General features: G+C 40.2%; 1 protein-coding gene across 2 annotated transcripts in view; it reads left to right on the top strand.

Annotated features, from left to right (window-relative positions):
- MRPS27 (mitochondrial ribosomal protein S27) overlaps nucleotides 1-15,169 on the top strand; it is a 99,644-nt gene that overhangs the window by 1,776 nt on the left and 82,699 nt on the right. The window contains exons 2-3 of one of the 2 annotated variants that reach the window (XM_031666211.1): nucleotides 2,688-2,786; nucleotides 4,295-4,372. Coding sequence is in view for 1 of the 2 variants with exons in the window: in XM_031666210.1 (XP_031522070.1) it covers nucleotides 4,295-4,372 (78 nt within the window). In the remaining variant the exon portion in view is untranslated. The remainder of the gene's footprint in view (nucleotides 1-2,687; nucleotides 2,787-4,294; nucleotides 4,373-15,169) is intronic. The other variant, XM_031666210.1, reaches the window with a different exon arrangement.

Below are 15,169 nucleotides of genomic sequence, written 5' to 3'. Positions count from 1 at the left end.
TTTAATCTCCCAGTTCAGAACTCTTGAGCAGTGATCTAGATATTGTCCTTTCTGACTTCAGAATATAGAAGGGTGATTAGTTATGCTAGAATGAAGCATATGCTAGAATGAAGGCATAGAGAATAAGAGATAATAAGTAGAGAGTAAGCAAGTCACTGGTATCTGGGAGTGCAGTTGGCTTCCTTATCCGAGCATTCTGCATCTGCAGATTCAACCAACAGCGGATCAAAAATACTAAAAAACAAAACAAAACAAAACTTAACAATAAAAAATAATACAACAGCAAAATAATACAAAGAACAATACAATATGACAACCACTTACATTGCATTTATATTGTATTAGGTATTATAAGTAACTTAGAGATGACTTAAAGCAGCTTGTCCGACCCTCAGTCTAGGACAGTTTTGAATGTGGCCCAACACAAATTTGTAAACTTTCCTAAAATGTTATGAGATTTTTAGCGTTTTTTTTTTTTTTTTTGCCCATCAGCTATCATTAGTGTTAGTGTAGATATATGTATGTGTGGCCCAAGACAATTGTTCTTCTACCAGTGTGACCCAGGGAAGCCAAAAAATGGACACCCCAGACTTAAAGTAATGCAGGAGGATGTTTGTGGGTTATTTGCAAATACTATGCAATTTTATGTAAGAGAACTTCTGCATTCTCAGATTTTGGTATGCAAGGGGGTATCCTAGAACCATCCCCCTGGGGCAGGAGAATTGCTTGAACCCTGGAGGCAGCACTCTACTACACTCCAGCCTGGGCAACACAGCGAGACTCCATCTCAAAAAATAAATAAATAAAATTAGGCTAGGTGTGGTGGCTCACACCTGTAATCCCAGCACTTTGGGAGGCTGAGGTGGGCGGATCACCTGAGGTCGGGAGTTTGAGACCAGCCTGGCCAACATAGGGAAACCCCATCTCTACTGAGAATACAAAATTAGTCAGGTGTGGTGGCGCATGCCTGTAATCCCAGCTACTCAGGAGGCTGAGGCAGGAGAATCGCTTGAACCCAGAAGGTGGAGGCTGCAGTGAGCCGAGATCGCGTCATTGCACTCCAGCCTGGGCAACAAAAGTGAAACTCCATTTCCAAAAAAAAAAAAAAAAAAATTAAATTAAATAATTACAGTCTTTTCTTAGTTCCCCTTTTGAAACCGTCTTTGGAAACCTTATTGTTGTCTCATTATTTAATCTGTAGAACTCAAATTTAGATATATTATTCTAGTAAAGATCTGTGCTCACAGTAACAGAATGATTGAACTGTGTAGAAATTCACACGAATGTGTTTGTATTTGTTTATTTGTTTGAGTTGTAAAGTAGGTAGAGAATAACAACAGCATTCCAATATTGTGTTTAATCAGCCCCCATGCTATCTAGTTATGTTGGGCTTTTGGTCTGCTGTGACCTCAGCATAATTATCTGTCAGTTTTTCTGTTTTTCTGTTTTGTTTTGTTTTGTTTTTGAGACAGTTTCGCTCTTGTTGCCCAGGCTGGAGTGCAATGGCGCGATCTCGGCTCACTGCAACCTCTGCCTCCTGGCTTCAAGTGATTCTCCTGCCTCAGCCTCCCAAGTAGCTGGGATTACAGGCATGCACCACCACGCCTGGCTAATTTTTAGTAGAGACAAGGTTTCTCCATGTTGATCAGGCTGGTCTGCCCACCTCAGCCTCCCAAAGTGCTGGGATTACAGGCATGAGCCACTGCACCTGGCTGTATTTCTATTTTTTTAAACAGGGTTATTGAGGTATAATTCACATGCCATAAAATTCATCCATTTAAAATATACAATTCAGGCCAGGCGTGGTGGCTCACACCTCTAATCCCAGCACTGTGGGAGGCCAAGGCTGGTGGATCACCTAAGATCAGGAGTTTGATACCAGCCTGGCTAACATGATGAAACCCCGTCTCTACTACAAAAAATTATCTGGGCATGGTGGCACGTGCCTGTAATCCCAGCTACTTGGGAGGCTGAGGCAGGAGAATCACCTGAACCTGGGAGGTGGAAGCTGCAGTGAGCCGAGATCACACCATTGCACTCCAGCCTGGGCAACGAGCGAAACTCTGTCTCAAAACCAAACAAAAAACAACAAATGAAGTATACAATTCAAAGGTTTTAGTATAAAGACAGAGTTCTGGAGCCATCATCACAAGCAATTTTAGGACATTTTCATTATCCAAAAAAGAAATTCCATGCCTATTTGCAATTGCTCCCAATTTCACCTCTAGCTTTCCTGACCCCTACCTTTAGCCCTTAGCAACCATGAATCTACTTTCTGTCTCTACAGATTTGCCTATTCTGGATTGTTCATATAATGGAATCATATAATATGTGGTCTTTTGTGACTGGCATCTTATTTACTTAACATGTTTTCAGGGTTCATCCATGTAGCATGTATCAGTACTTCATTTTTTATTGCCAAATACTATTCCATTGTAAGGACAGACCACATTTTGTTTATCTGTTCATCAATTGATGGATATTTGGGTTGTTTCCACTTTTTGTCCATTATGAATAATACTACTGTGAACATTTGTGTACAAATTTTCTGTGGACACAAGTTTTCATTTTTCTTGGTTGTAAACTTAGGAGTGGAATTGCTGGGTGATTGAGTAACTCCATGTTAACATTTTGAGGAGCTGCCAAATTCTTTGAAAAGCAGCTGTACTGTTTTATGTTCTCTCCAGTAAGGTATGAGTTTCTGGTGTCTCTGCATCCTCCCCAGCAGCTGTCATTATCTGTTTTTTGATGGTGGTCATTGTAATGAGGATCATTCGTTTCTCCAGGTGATTTTGTTTTACATTTCTCTAATGGCAAATTATGTTAAGCATCTGTCCTTATGATTATTGACTATTTGTGTGTGTATACATATATATTTTACTTTCTTTTCTTTCTTCCTTTTTTTTTGGAAACAGAGTCTCACTCTGTTGCCCAGGCTAGAATACAGTGGCATGATCTTGACTCACTGCAACCTCTGCCGCCTGGGCTCAATCGATTCTCCCACCTCAGCCTCCTGAGTAGTTGGGACTACAGGTGCACGCCACCGTGCCTGGCTAATTTTTGTATTTCTTGTAGAAAAGGGGTTTCACCATGTTTTCCAGGCTGGTCTTGAACTCCTGAGCTTCAGTGATCCACCCACCTCAGTGTATATATGTTTTTAAAGGTATACCTGTTTAAATCCTTTACCCATCATTCATTTGGGTTGTCTTTTATTTTTGAGTTGTATTTATTGAAATATTTTGGATACAAGTCCTGTACTGCATAAATGTTTTGCAAATGTTTTCTTCCATTCTTTGGGTTGTACTTTCACTTTCCTGAGATTGTACTTCGAAGCACAAAAGTTTTAAATTTTGATGAACTTGTCATTCATTCTTTCTCATTCACTCCTTGAGCTCATGTTTGTTAAACACTGCCAAAGGCTAGGCATTGTGCCAGGAGCTAGGAATGGTGGTATGCTATCTTGTATGTTACCTCAGCTTTGGCTTAGTGAGTTTCTTTAATTTACCACTAGGGTGCTGGCTCATTGGGTAAGATACTACTCTTTGCTTTATGTGAAATGAGTGAAACCTGTGGATCTAAGATGAAAATATTTTCAGGCATAATAATTATAAGGCATTTAATTAATGAGTTAAGCAACAGTTAGCAGGTGTTTTTGATTCTAAGAAGGTGTTCTAGGGCTTGCCTGGGTTATAATTTACTAGCAACAAGTGGCTCCTAGTCTTAAAGTTATAGGAACAAAATTATCAGCAGTTTTATCCATAAAATTATGAGCATAGCACAGTGGTGTGTGTCTGTAATCCTAACTACTTGGGAGGCTGAGGCAGGAGGATCACCCAGGAGTTCTGGGCTGTAGTGCACGATACCGATCAAGTGTCCACACTAAGTTTGGCATTGAAATGATGATTGACCCCTGGAGCAGGGGACTACCAGGTTGCTTCAGGAAGGGTGAACCAGGTTGGAATCTGAGCATATCAAAATTCCTGGGCTGATCAGTAGTGGGATTGTGCCTGTGAATAGCTACTGCATTTCAGCCTGGGCTATAGCAAGACCCTGTTTATTTAAAAAATTATTGTGAAAATTATCAGTTTTTCTGCATCTTCCACTTGGTAGGGATTGAATGTATTTTGTTCTTCACTGAATTGTCAACTATGCAATATTGGTTGCTGTACTGTATTCGATTTTTTAAAATATATAATCTAGTAGTTGAAAGGATAGCAAAGATATATTTAATAAAACATATAAAATGAACCTGTTGTAAAACCATGTGTGTCGAAATAATTGTCTATTTTCTCAGGTAAAAGATGCCTGCTTTCTGCGGCCTATGTAGACAGCCACAAATGGGAAGCAAGAGAAAAAGAACACTACTGTCTTGGTATGTACCTATTGGGCTATTATATGTGTCATTTTCGGTCACTCTGTATGTCTTCCATCATTTATTCATATAATGTATATATGAAATTATGCTTTTATGATTATTCAATTCAGATAAGTATGTTTTAAGTCTTAAACAGTTAGACTTTTATACATGGCAAAATCATTTTTATCCTGTTCATTTCTAATATTTCATTTTCACCTCCATGAGGAGGAATTTGAGGAGCTGCCTCAAAGGAAATGTAAACAGTTCCTTTCTTTTGTTTTTTGTCCATTTTTACCATATGGTTTCCATGCAGCCTGTCTGTTTTACATAATTTCGTATTTTATATTTCGTCCTGTCTTATTGTCAATCTCTTTATTTTCTTAACTCCTCTTGTGGTCTTCAGAGCCCTTTTTGACTCTTATTTCATTACCAGGTGACAGGTTTGAAGGCAGTTACAATCTCATGTAAGCTGTTTAGGCAAATAGTTGGTTAACATCTTCCCAGGCTTTGGGCTTGTAATTATACTTTCTTTTCTCCTGTTCCCTATGTCATATTACACAGACAACAGCCTGTCTTTTGTAAAGTACCAAGCCCCAAAAGAAATCACTGACTCAATGAGCAGTTTTTAAAAATGTACATACTTTAGACTTTTGGTACTGCCTGCCCTTTGGTATATATAACATCATCGGAACATTAATAAAGTAAATAGATTGGTGATAGTTTTATGAGACTGATGTAATTTTTGGATCAATTCCTATGCTGATCTAATATATTCCCTCAGATTTCTTTTGCTGTTTTTTGGGCTTATGTCAGTTCAGAATAAAGTCCCCTGTGTTTATGGATTTTTCCCATAAGTGCAGGAGACATTGCTGTCTGTAATGGTACCTTATTGGAGTTTTCAAAGATCTCATCCTTTTCTTTACTGATGATGTGATTGCACAAGCAGAGTTGGTTGTGGCTCTGAAATGGGTGTATGTGCACAGGCCAGCGAAAGCAGAGCTGGGGAAGATCTGAAGATAAGTAATCGTAGCTTCTCCATAAGAAACTTACATTCTGATTCTCTCTGTAAGAGGCCTAGGGTAGCCTTCTTGTCTCTTCTTTTACCATCTTGAAACCGAATTCATAGTTAATATAATCTATCTATACTTACTGTTTTAAAAATCAGTATATGACCGGGTGCGGTGGCTCACACCTATAACCCCCGCACTTTGGGAAGCTGAGGCAGGTGGATCACAAGGTCAGGAGGTCAAGACCAACCTGGCCAAAATGGTGAAACCCTGTCTCTCCTAAAAAACACAAAAATTAGCTGGGCACAGTGGCAGGCGCCTGTAATCCCAGCCACTCCGGAGGCTGAGGCAGGAGAATTGCTTGAACCTGGGAGGCAGAGGTTGCAGTGAGCCAGATCGTGCCACTACACTCTAGCCTGGGCGACAGAGCAAGACTTGGTCTCAAAAAAAAAAAAAAAAAAATCAGTATGATTCCTTCGCCATGATACAGAGGAGAAACAAAAGGGGAGTAACTTAAACAATATGTATTTCAATTTGTAAACAAATGTCTAGGCAAAACTATACCAAGAAACAATGAAACAAGTAAATATTGCATATAAATGTGGAATAATTGTAGACATGGAAGAAGAGTAGATGGGTACAGATGTGGTATACTGGTGAATTCAAATACCAGGAGTGGCAGTATCATAATGACATAATTTTATTTATAGAATGAACAACTCTTGGTAAAGTTCTGACTGATTCAAAGGTCTGTCTTCCTTCAATATAGAGTTGCATTTATGGAAAATTCACCTTATTTTCCATAAAAAAATACTTTGCTTATATGAAAAATGGAGTTAGTTCCATTAATTATAAACGGGTTGTTTTTGGTGGTGTAATTAGTGTAATTGTTATGTCACAAATGGCATGGCAAATTTTTTTTATCTTTTAATTTGGAAATAATTTTGTTGTTATTGTCATTGTTGAGAGAGTGCACTGTTGCCCAGGCTGGAGTACAGTGACGTGATCTTGGCTCACTGCAACCTCCACCTCCTGAGTTCAAGTGATTCTCCTGCCTCTACCTACTGAGTACCTTGGGTTACAGGTGCAAGCCACCATGCCCAGCTAATTTTTGCATTTTTAATAGAGACAGGGTTTTGCCTATTGGCCAGGCTGGTCTTGAACTCCTGGCATCAGGTGATCCGCCCACCTCAGCCTCCCAAAGTGCTGGGATTACAGACTTGAGCCACCGCGCCCAGTGGGAAGTAATTTATAAAAATAATAACTTATAAAAACTGCAAAGAACTCCTTTATATCTGTCCTAGTTTGTTTTCTGTTGTTTATAACAGAATACCTGAAACTGGATCATTTATCAAGAAAAGGAATTTATTTCTTACAGTTAGAGAGGCTGAGAAGGCCAGCGTTGAGGGGTGGCATCTGGTGAGAGCCTTCCTGCTGGTGAGGACTCTGTAGAGTCCTGAGGTAGCTCAGGGCATCACATGGAGAGGGGGCTGAGCATGGTAGCTCAGGTCTCTCTTCCTTTTACAAAGCCACCAGTCCACTTCCATGATAACCCATTAGTCCATGAATGGATTAATTCATTCATCAGGGGCGAGCCCTGATGATCCACTGGCCTCTCAATACTGTTACACTGGGGATTAAATTTCAACATGAGTTTCAGAGGAGACAAATATTTAAACCACAGCACTACTTTTACTCATGTTCACCTGTTGTTACCATTTTGATTCATTTGTTTTTGCTTTCTCTCTCCTCCTTCCCCGTGTATACACACTTTCTTTAATCATTTGGCAGTTTGTTTCATATATTATAGCTCTTTATCCTGAATACTTCAATGTACATTACCTGAGACAAGGATATTCTATTGTATAATCATAGCACAGTTACCAGCTTGAGAAATTTTGACATTAATATCATACTTTACTATTCATATCCCAATTTTGGAAATTGACCCAATAATGTCTCTCATAGCATTTTTCCTCATCCAGTACAGGATGCGGTCTAGAATCATAGTCCCTTATCCTTTCTTTGTTTCTTATGACATTGTCCTATATATTTTTTAAAAATTCAATCTCTTTGTAATAGAATATTCCTCTTTTTTGGATTTTTCTGTTATTTTCTCATTGTTATGCTTCCCCAGCCAGAATACTCTCAGTAATGTTGTGCTCCTGCCAGGGTATCACATGTGGACATACCTGATACCTTATGCCTTCACTGGTGATGTCAACTTTGATCACCTAGTCAACTGTGTCTGATTTCTTCACTGTAGAGTTACTGTTTTTCTCCCTTCTTATTAATGGGCTATTCTTGAAGAGACACTTTAATACAATGCAGATATCTGTTGCTTATCAAAAGTTTGCTCTTAGATTTAACATCCATTCATGGCTTTAGCCTGAATCAATCTTTACTATAATGGTTGCAAAGTAATGGTTTTCCAACTCTGAAAATTTCTCCAGATTTACTAGCTAACACTCAGTATTCTACTATAAGGAAGAACTGCTCCTTTTCTCTCATTTCTTTCTCATTTATCTGTTTATTATCATGCATTATGTTTAAATCATCAATTTGTGAATTTTTTAAATGATTCATTACCCTCAATTATTTTGATGGTTTAATTATCGCAGACTTGGCTGATAGAAGCCCTTTCAAGCTGGCTTCCATTTCCCCCCAACCCCCTCTTTTTTGATAACTTACTTTCTCTCATATAACAAGGTGTTTCAGGCTCACTGTGCACCTTTCCTGGCCTACCCCTGGAATCAACCATTTCTCCAAGGAGCTCTGGTTACTTTTGGTGAGGAATAGCAGTAGAAACCAAGATCTAGGTGCTAGGTGTCCTTTTGCTACTGTGAAATTTTTGCTTCTTGGCCCATTCAGTGGACAGTTCTGGAAAAAAAAAAAATGAATGCACATACACATAAACACATACATGTACACATATGCATGTACATATACATATATATTTTGCAAATATTGAATTCATACCAAGCCCAAGTTCATCCCCATGGGATTCTTCTTGCCTTGCTCCAGTCCGTATTTGTATCTCCTGTCTTCCATACTGAGAGCTCTGGCTCCCACTAGAGACAGTGTTTTGATGTACGGGACAGTCTCAGCATTGCAGGTCATCTGAATTCCCTGTTTTCTGTCCATTAAGTGCCAGTAATGCCTTCCAGTCATTGTGACAATCAAGAACAACCTCCACATATCCTAAAATGCTCTATAAGGCCAATACTATACCTTTAGGGAACCACTGTTCTAGTGATCAGATCAGTATGGACTCATAGTTCTACAGCAAGGCGTGTTCTGATGTGCCATATATGAATTATAAGCAAAGTACAGTGAAGCACAGATGAGGGAATGACGAATTCCAGGAAAGCTTATTAACACTTTCCTAGGTATGTAGGGATGATTAGGAAATGAGGCCACTAGGTTTGGTGTCTTAGTGTTGGGTATAGTCAGTCACACAAATCCAGGGAACATTGTCACGGATATCTGAGTAAGCAGTAACTGTTTGCCAAAGAATGAGTATAATAATCTGCAACAGGGCTGCACGCAGTGGCGCACGCCTGTAATCCCAGCACTTTGGGAGGCTGAGGCAGGCCAGCCTGGCCAACATGGTGAAACCCCGTCTCTACTAAATTACAAAAATTTGTCGGGCGTGGTGACGCACACCTGTAATCCCAGCTGCTACGGAGGCTGAAGCAGGAGAATCGTTTGAACCCGGGAGGCAGAGGTTGCAGTGAGCCAGAGATCACGCCGCTGCACTCCAGCCTGGGCGACAGAGCCGACCCTGTCTCAAAAAAAAAAAAAAAAAAAAAAGTCTGCAATGAGTAAATATAACATGGAGACATTTGTCCCCTTTTCTCAGTTAAGACTAGTTTTCTTGGAAAAGCAGTACTAGCCACCATTTACTGAATTCTTTCCTGCCACCGTGACAGCTGTCCCCTCTGCCTAGAATATCTTTCTACATCCTGAATCTCTTCAGTCAGAATCGATATTTCCTGCCCTATATTTCAGCACTGTGTGCCTTCCTTGTGTGTGATGTGCTGAAGTCTGTACTTGGGAGGCCGACTTCTGGGTGTCAGTCCCAGTTCTGCGGCTTTCAGCTGTCACACTTGGTTTCTGTGCCTATAAATTAGAGATGATGGTAATGCCTGCCTCGCCGTCTGACATGCAGGTGCTTCAGAAATATGTGGACCAAGGAGTCTCTAGGCCCCTTGTTTTTAGCCCTATATAAAACGCGTGAGGTGAAATAAGGTTTTGGAACTCACACTGCTTGGAAGAAAGAGAGCTTTTGAGACTTTTTCTTACTGTGTACTGGAATGTAATTGTTGCTGCTTTTTTCCAAATGGACATTGTTTTCGGTTTTACTCGACATCACTACTTGCTTTCCCTCATTTTTATTTGAGCGTTTGGGTTGAGCTATTGGCACTGAGCAGGTAGGCCGCAAGGTAGGGAGAGCGCCCGTGGCTCCAGCTCTGGAGATGGGACAGTAGGTGGCAGTGTGGCCCCTGCGGGAATCCGCCGCCCCTCCGGTGGAACGTGGCAAGTGGGCGCAGGGCTGTCGGGTAATGTGCGCACGCAAGGCCGCGCCCGGCATGTGGAGCGCTGTGATTGGGCGCCGCCATCCAGAGGGCCGTGAGGTGCTCGGAGCGGGCTCGCTGATTGGGGGAGGGAGGAGGGCCGATATGAGGCTTTCACCGTTCCCATCCCCATTGGAGAGCGAGGCAGCAAGGGACACTGTGGCGTGTGGGTGTGGGCTTCATCTGCCGGAGCGCCGTCTCCCCTGAGCCGTGCCCCGTCTGGAAGGACGGCGACAGAGACGTTCTGGCCTCTGAGTCTGCGTGCGGTTCCGGTTCCCCCTCTTCGTCCTCGTGGCTGATTGTGCCAGAGAGCTCCTCGGGGAGGGCCCTAGCGTAAAGGCAGTTTCCCAGCGCCAGGGACAATGCCGCGTCTAGGACCTGCGCCCGCGCTGCGTCCCGAGGGCCCCGGTGCGAACGTCAGAACGCCGCCCCGATCCGCGCTCTCAGCAGCCAGCCAGGGCCGCTACCCGTTCCACTGTAGAGAGGAGGAAACGGAGCGAGAGCCTGACTTTCCTTTCCGCCCAAAAAGGTTTCTCAGTACCTGAGACTCTACCATAGGGTCTTCCGTCTACATTAAAGTAGTCGATTTCTTCTTCAAAATACTTCTATTAGAGTATAATATACATACTAAAAAGTGTGCAAGTCATAATATAGACATAAATGAATTATCACAAAGCAAGTAAACCTGTGTAGGAAGCAGAGCATTCCTACTACCCCAGAAGCCCTTATTGTGGGCCCCACTTAGTCTCTCCGAAGGTAACCGGTATCCTGACTTCTAACGCCACAGATTTTTTTTTTTTTAATGTTTTAACATTTGACACCTTGGTATAAGGAGCTCCCTTTACCCATCAACTGGCTTCAACAATTATCAGCTCTTAGTCTTTGTTTTATCTTTATTACTGTTTCCCCATCCCGATGCTTTGGTTAATTTTGAAGGAGATCCCAGGCAGTAAATCATTTCATCCGTAAATATTTTGATATAGATCTCCAAAAGATAAGGATACTTTTCAATACCATTATCACACCTAAAATATTAATAGAGTTGTAAATATCACGAAATATCCAGTTAGTGTTCAGATATCCCTGATACTCTTTTTTTGAGACGGAGTCTCCCTCTGTGGCCCAGGCTGGAGTGCAGTGGCGCGATCGCGGCTCACTGCAAGCTCTGCCTCCCGGATTCAGGCCATTCTCCTGCCTCAGCCTCCGGAGTAGCTAGCTGGGACTGCAGGTGCCGCCACTACGCCCGGCTAATTTTTTTTTGTATTTTTAGTAGAGACGGAGTTTCTCCATGTTGGGCAGGATGGTCTCGATCTTGTGACCTTGTAATCTACCCGTCTCAGCCTTCCAAAGTGCTGGGATTACAGGCGTAAGCCACCAGGCCCTGCCTTTTTTTTTTTTTTTTTTTTTGACACGGAGTATTGCTCTTGTCACCCAGGTTGGAGTGCAATGGCACGATCTCAGCTCACTGCAACCTCCACCTCTCGGGTTCAAGCGATTCTCCTGCCTCAGCCTCCCGAGTAACTGGGATTACAGGCACCCGCCACCACGCCCGGCTTTTTGTGTTTTTAGTGGAGATGGGGTTTCGCCTTTTTGGTCATGCTGGTCTGAAACTCCTGACCTCGTGATCCGCCCACCTCGGCCTCCCCAAGTGCTGGGATTACAGGCGTGAGCCACCGTGCCTGGCTCAGATATCCCTGATACTCTCATAATTTTTTTTTTTTTTTTTTATGATTTCGTTGAATCAGGATCCAAATAAAGGCTCGTGTATAATACAGTTGGTTGCTATGTGCCCCCCTTAACTCTTTCGGAATCTTTTTAATAGAAACATACAGAAGTAGAGAGAGTAGAATAAACCCCTGTGTACTGTCACCCAGCTCCAGCAGTTATCAATTCCCTACCAATGTTGTTTCATCCCTCCCCACCTGTTCACCAGATTACTTTTTAACGAACTTAATTATCGGGTTATTTTGTATGTATTTTGATATGTACCTCTAAAAGATAAGGATTTTTTAAAACGTAGCTAATCATACTATTCTAAAAAACTAGTACTTCTGTAATATTAAATATTCCATTAATGTTCACATTATTGGGAAGCTCCCTGAGTTCCATGAGAGGAAGTTTTCTTGAGTCTCTCTGCCAAGGAGCGAGCACCCAGGTGACTTGAGCTGAATTGGATTCATGAGCCCTACTGGATTAAATATTTTATTTCTTATTTTTCAGATCACAAATCTTGGGACACGTTTTGGTTTGGGTTACTCTTTTGCTTGTTTGTGTTGGTTTCTGTTGGTTTGTTGGTTTGTTTTCTGTTGATTTGTTTTTGGAGAACCTCCTTTTTGAATCCAAAGAGTATTTGATTGACACATTTGCATTCAGGTCTGTCTCTTACAGACACTTCTTCCATTTTAGCTGAGATTTCGTTTTGCTGTGTCATTTTGGCTCTAGGCGCCTTTGGCTTTTTGCATGAATATTTCAGATCCTGCTCTTGAGGCCTGATGGAGATTTTCTGAAGTCTGCTTTCTTAACTTTTGTCAGTTCCATATTTGCATCTCTGTGGCATCTATTCATTTTCCAGTTTTCATATTTGCCAAGTTCTAGAGATGGGTCTGACTTGTGCATATCACCCTTCTTTAATCTCAATAGTATATATGTACACAAAGCTTGCTTTCATGTTTTTCCTTTATTGGATTTATTTATGTTAAAGCTTCTGATGACAGACAAATAGAAGGAAGTCTAAAACTCTATGTCCAGATTGGTTGCTAGGCTAGTTTTCCATACTTCCTTCTGTATATTCAGTGCATGATATATGTCATGTGTCCTCATTTTTCTTTTAAAATGTGGGAAACAAAAACAGTTTCAGCCTGTATTTTTCAAGATCAGTTCTTCTAGGACGGACAATAATAATCTGTATCTGTTTCTTTATTACATAAATTAGATAAGGTATGCAGATGACCATAAGCCCAGAAAGAGTTTAGTGTTGCCTGAAAGGGTAACAGTAACGTGCAGTTATGTAGAAAAGAAAAATTGAAACCGTTTTTCACCCAAAGCTACCAGGATTCAATAAAGGATTCATCTTTTTCTTCAGTGAACTTCATTATCACAGCTTTGCCTCAGAGACCACACACTTTTTTAAGGCTTGTTTTTCAACACATCTCTACTACAGATTTTGTGACAGAATTTTATGTACTGTGAAGCTGCGTTACTTTGGTGTGCACCAGGTTAAAATTATCTTGGCAAAATGAATTTTTGGTCATTATGCAGTGACCCACATAATCTATAAAACTGCTTTTTGCCTGTAATCTGTTGTGTCTGATATTAATGCAACTGTACCAGCTTTATTTTGGCTTCCTAGTGTGTTTTTAATACATTTTCAACTCTTCTGTGTTTATATGATTTATATAGCTAGCTTTTATATTTTTAACCAACCTGCCAATCATTATCTTTTAACTAGAAAGTTTCATCTATTTACATTGTCATTTCATGATTACCACTATAATTGGATTTATTTCTGTCACATTTTGTGATTGGTTTCATCTTTTTTTTTCCTTTTTTATTTTTGGATTGATTTTTACTTTTGGATTATTTTTGTTTTGTACATTTTTTTCCCCTCCACTGGTCTGGAGATTATATCCTCTACTTTTTTTGAGATCATTGCCCTTTAACTTCTAAAATGCATATTTAGCTTAAATTGTGATGCTCATCACACTCTACTATCCTTTAGAACACCTTAGGTCCACACACATGTCTAACCATATGCTCTTGTCTAATAATAAAGTCTTATCCTTTAAAACGCACATAACATTCTTTTAAACAGTCAGTTTCCGGCCCCCCCCCCCCGCCCAATTTAACCAATTTTATTTACTTACTGTTCTTTCTAGCATCCAAGTTTTCCTTAAAGGATGTTTTTCCTTCTTCCTAAAAGAAGTTTCTAAGTAACTTCTAAAAAGTTCCTTTAGTGAGTTCTAAAACGTACCTTTAGTGAGTATTAGTTGCTAATACATTATCTGTTTTTGTTTGTCCAAAAATGTCTTCATTTTGCCCTTATCCTTTATTTATTTATTTATTTATTTATTTATTTTTATTTGAGACGAGGTCTTGCTGTGTTGCCCAGACTGGCCTCCAATTCCTGGGCTTAAGTGATCCTCCCACCTCAGCCTCCTGAGTAGCTGGGACTACAAGCACATGCCAGCATACCTGTATTTTGCCCTTATTTTTTAAAGATAGTTTTGCTACATATGCAATTTTAGGTTGATAGTTTATACTTGCAACATTTTGAACATTTTTTTCTATTTTCTGGATTTTATCATTCCTATTTAGAAAACACCTGTTAGTATAGGTGTTTCTTTCTTTGTAATTTCTCTTTTCTTTCTGGCCACTTTTGAGATCCTCTCATTCATCATTTTCAAAATAATAATTTTACTTTTTTGACTTGAGACTGTATACATATCCTGAATCTAGAAACCTATATTTTTTATCAGTTCTAAAAAATTCTCATCATTGTCTCGTCATACATTCTTATTCATTTTTCTATATTTTTGCTCTTTTACAGTTCTCATTTTTATCTTTGTAGCATTCTGTGTAATTTTTTTTATCTGCCTTTCAGTTCACTCTCACTTCACCTGTGTCTAACCTGCTTTTTAACTTATTCATTGTTTACTTTTTACGGCTTTGATGAGGTATTCTTCACATAAAATAAACTATGCGTATTTAAATGTACAATTTGATCAGTTTTGACCAATGTACAGGTATATATGTCCGTAAAGACATCACCACAATCAAGATATTGAGCATATCTGTCACCTGCTGAAGTTTTCTCCTATTCTTTAATCCTTTTCTCCTTCCACTTCCAGCCCTACACCCCAAATTCCCAGGCGACCGTGGATATGCTTTTTTGTCACTGTAGAATAGTTTACATTTTTTAGAATTTTATATAGTAAAGTCAACTCTTTAAACAAAATTCTCAGCTTGAGAATTTTGAGAAGAGTGGGTTAAATCCCCCAAAGAGGCATGAGGGCTGACTTTGTAATTTATAATCCTCAGGGGACAAGAATCCTGGTTGTTTACTTTTTAGGGTACGTTATTGTAGTGATAAGTTTTACCTTTTCACTTCAGGTGTAGTTCCCCTAGGTGGTCCTGGCTTTACCTGAGGATCTCTGAATGAGTTTCTCATCTTACAAGTATTGGTTTTATCCTCCCTTCCCTGTAAGTCATTGAAACTAAAGCTCTCCATC

This window comes from Papio anubis, chromosome 5 (genome assembly GCF_008728515.1).
Source record: "Papio anubis isolate 15944 chromosome 5, Panubis1.0, whole genome shotgun sequence".
NCBI lineage: Eukaryota > Metazoa > Chordata > Mammalia > Primates > Cercopithecidae > Papio > Papio anubis.
The sequence above is the reverse complement of the archived record's forward strand: the minus strand, read 5'-3'. Positions and strand labels throughout refer to the sequence as shown.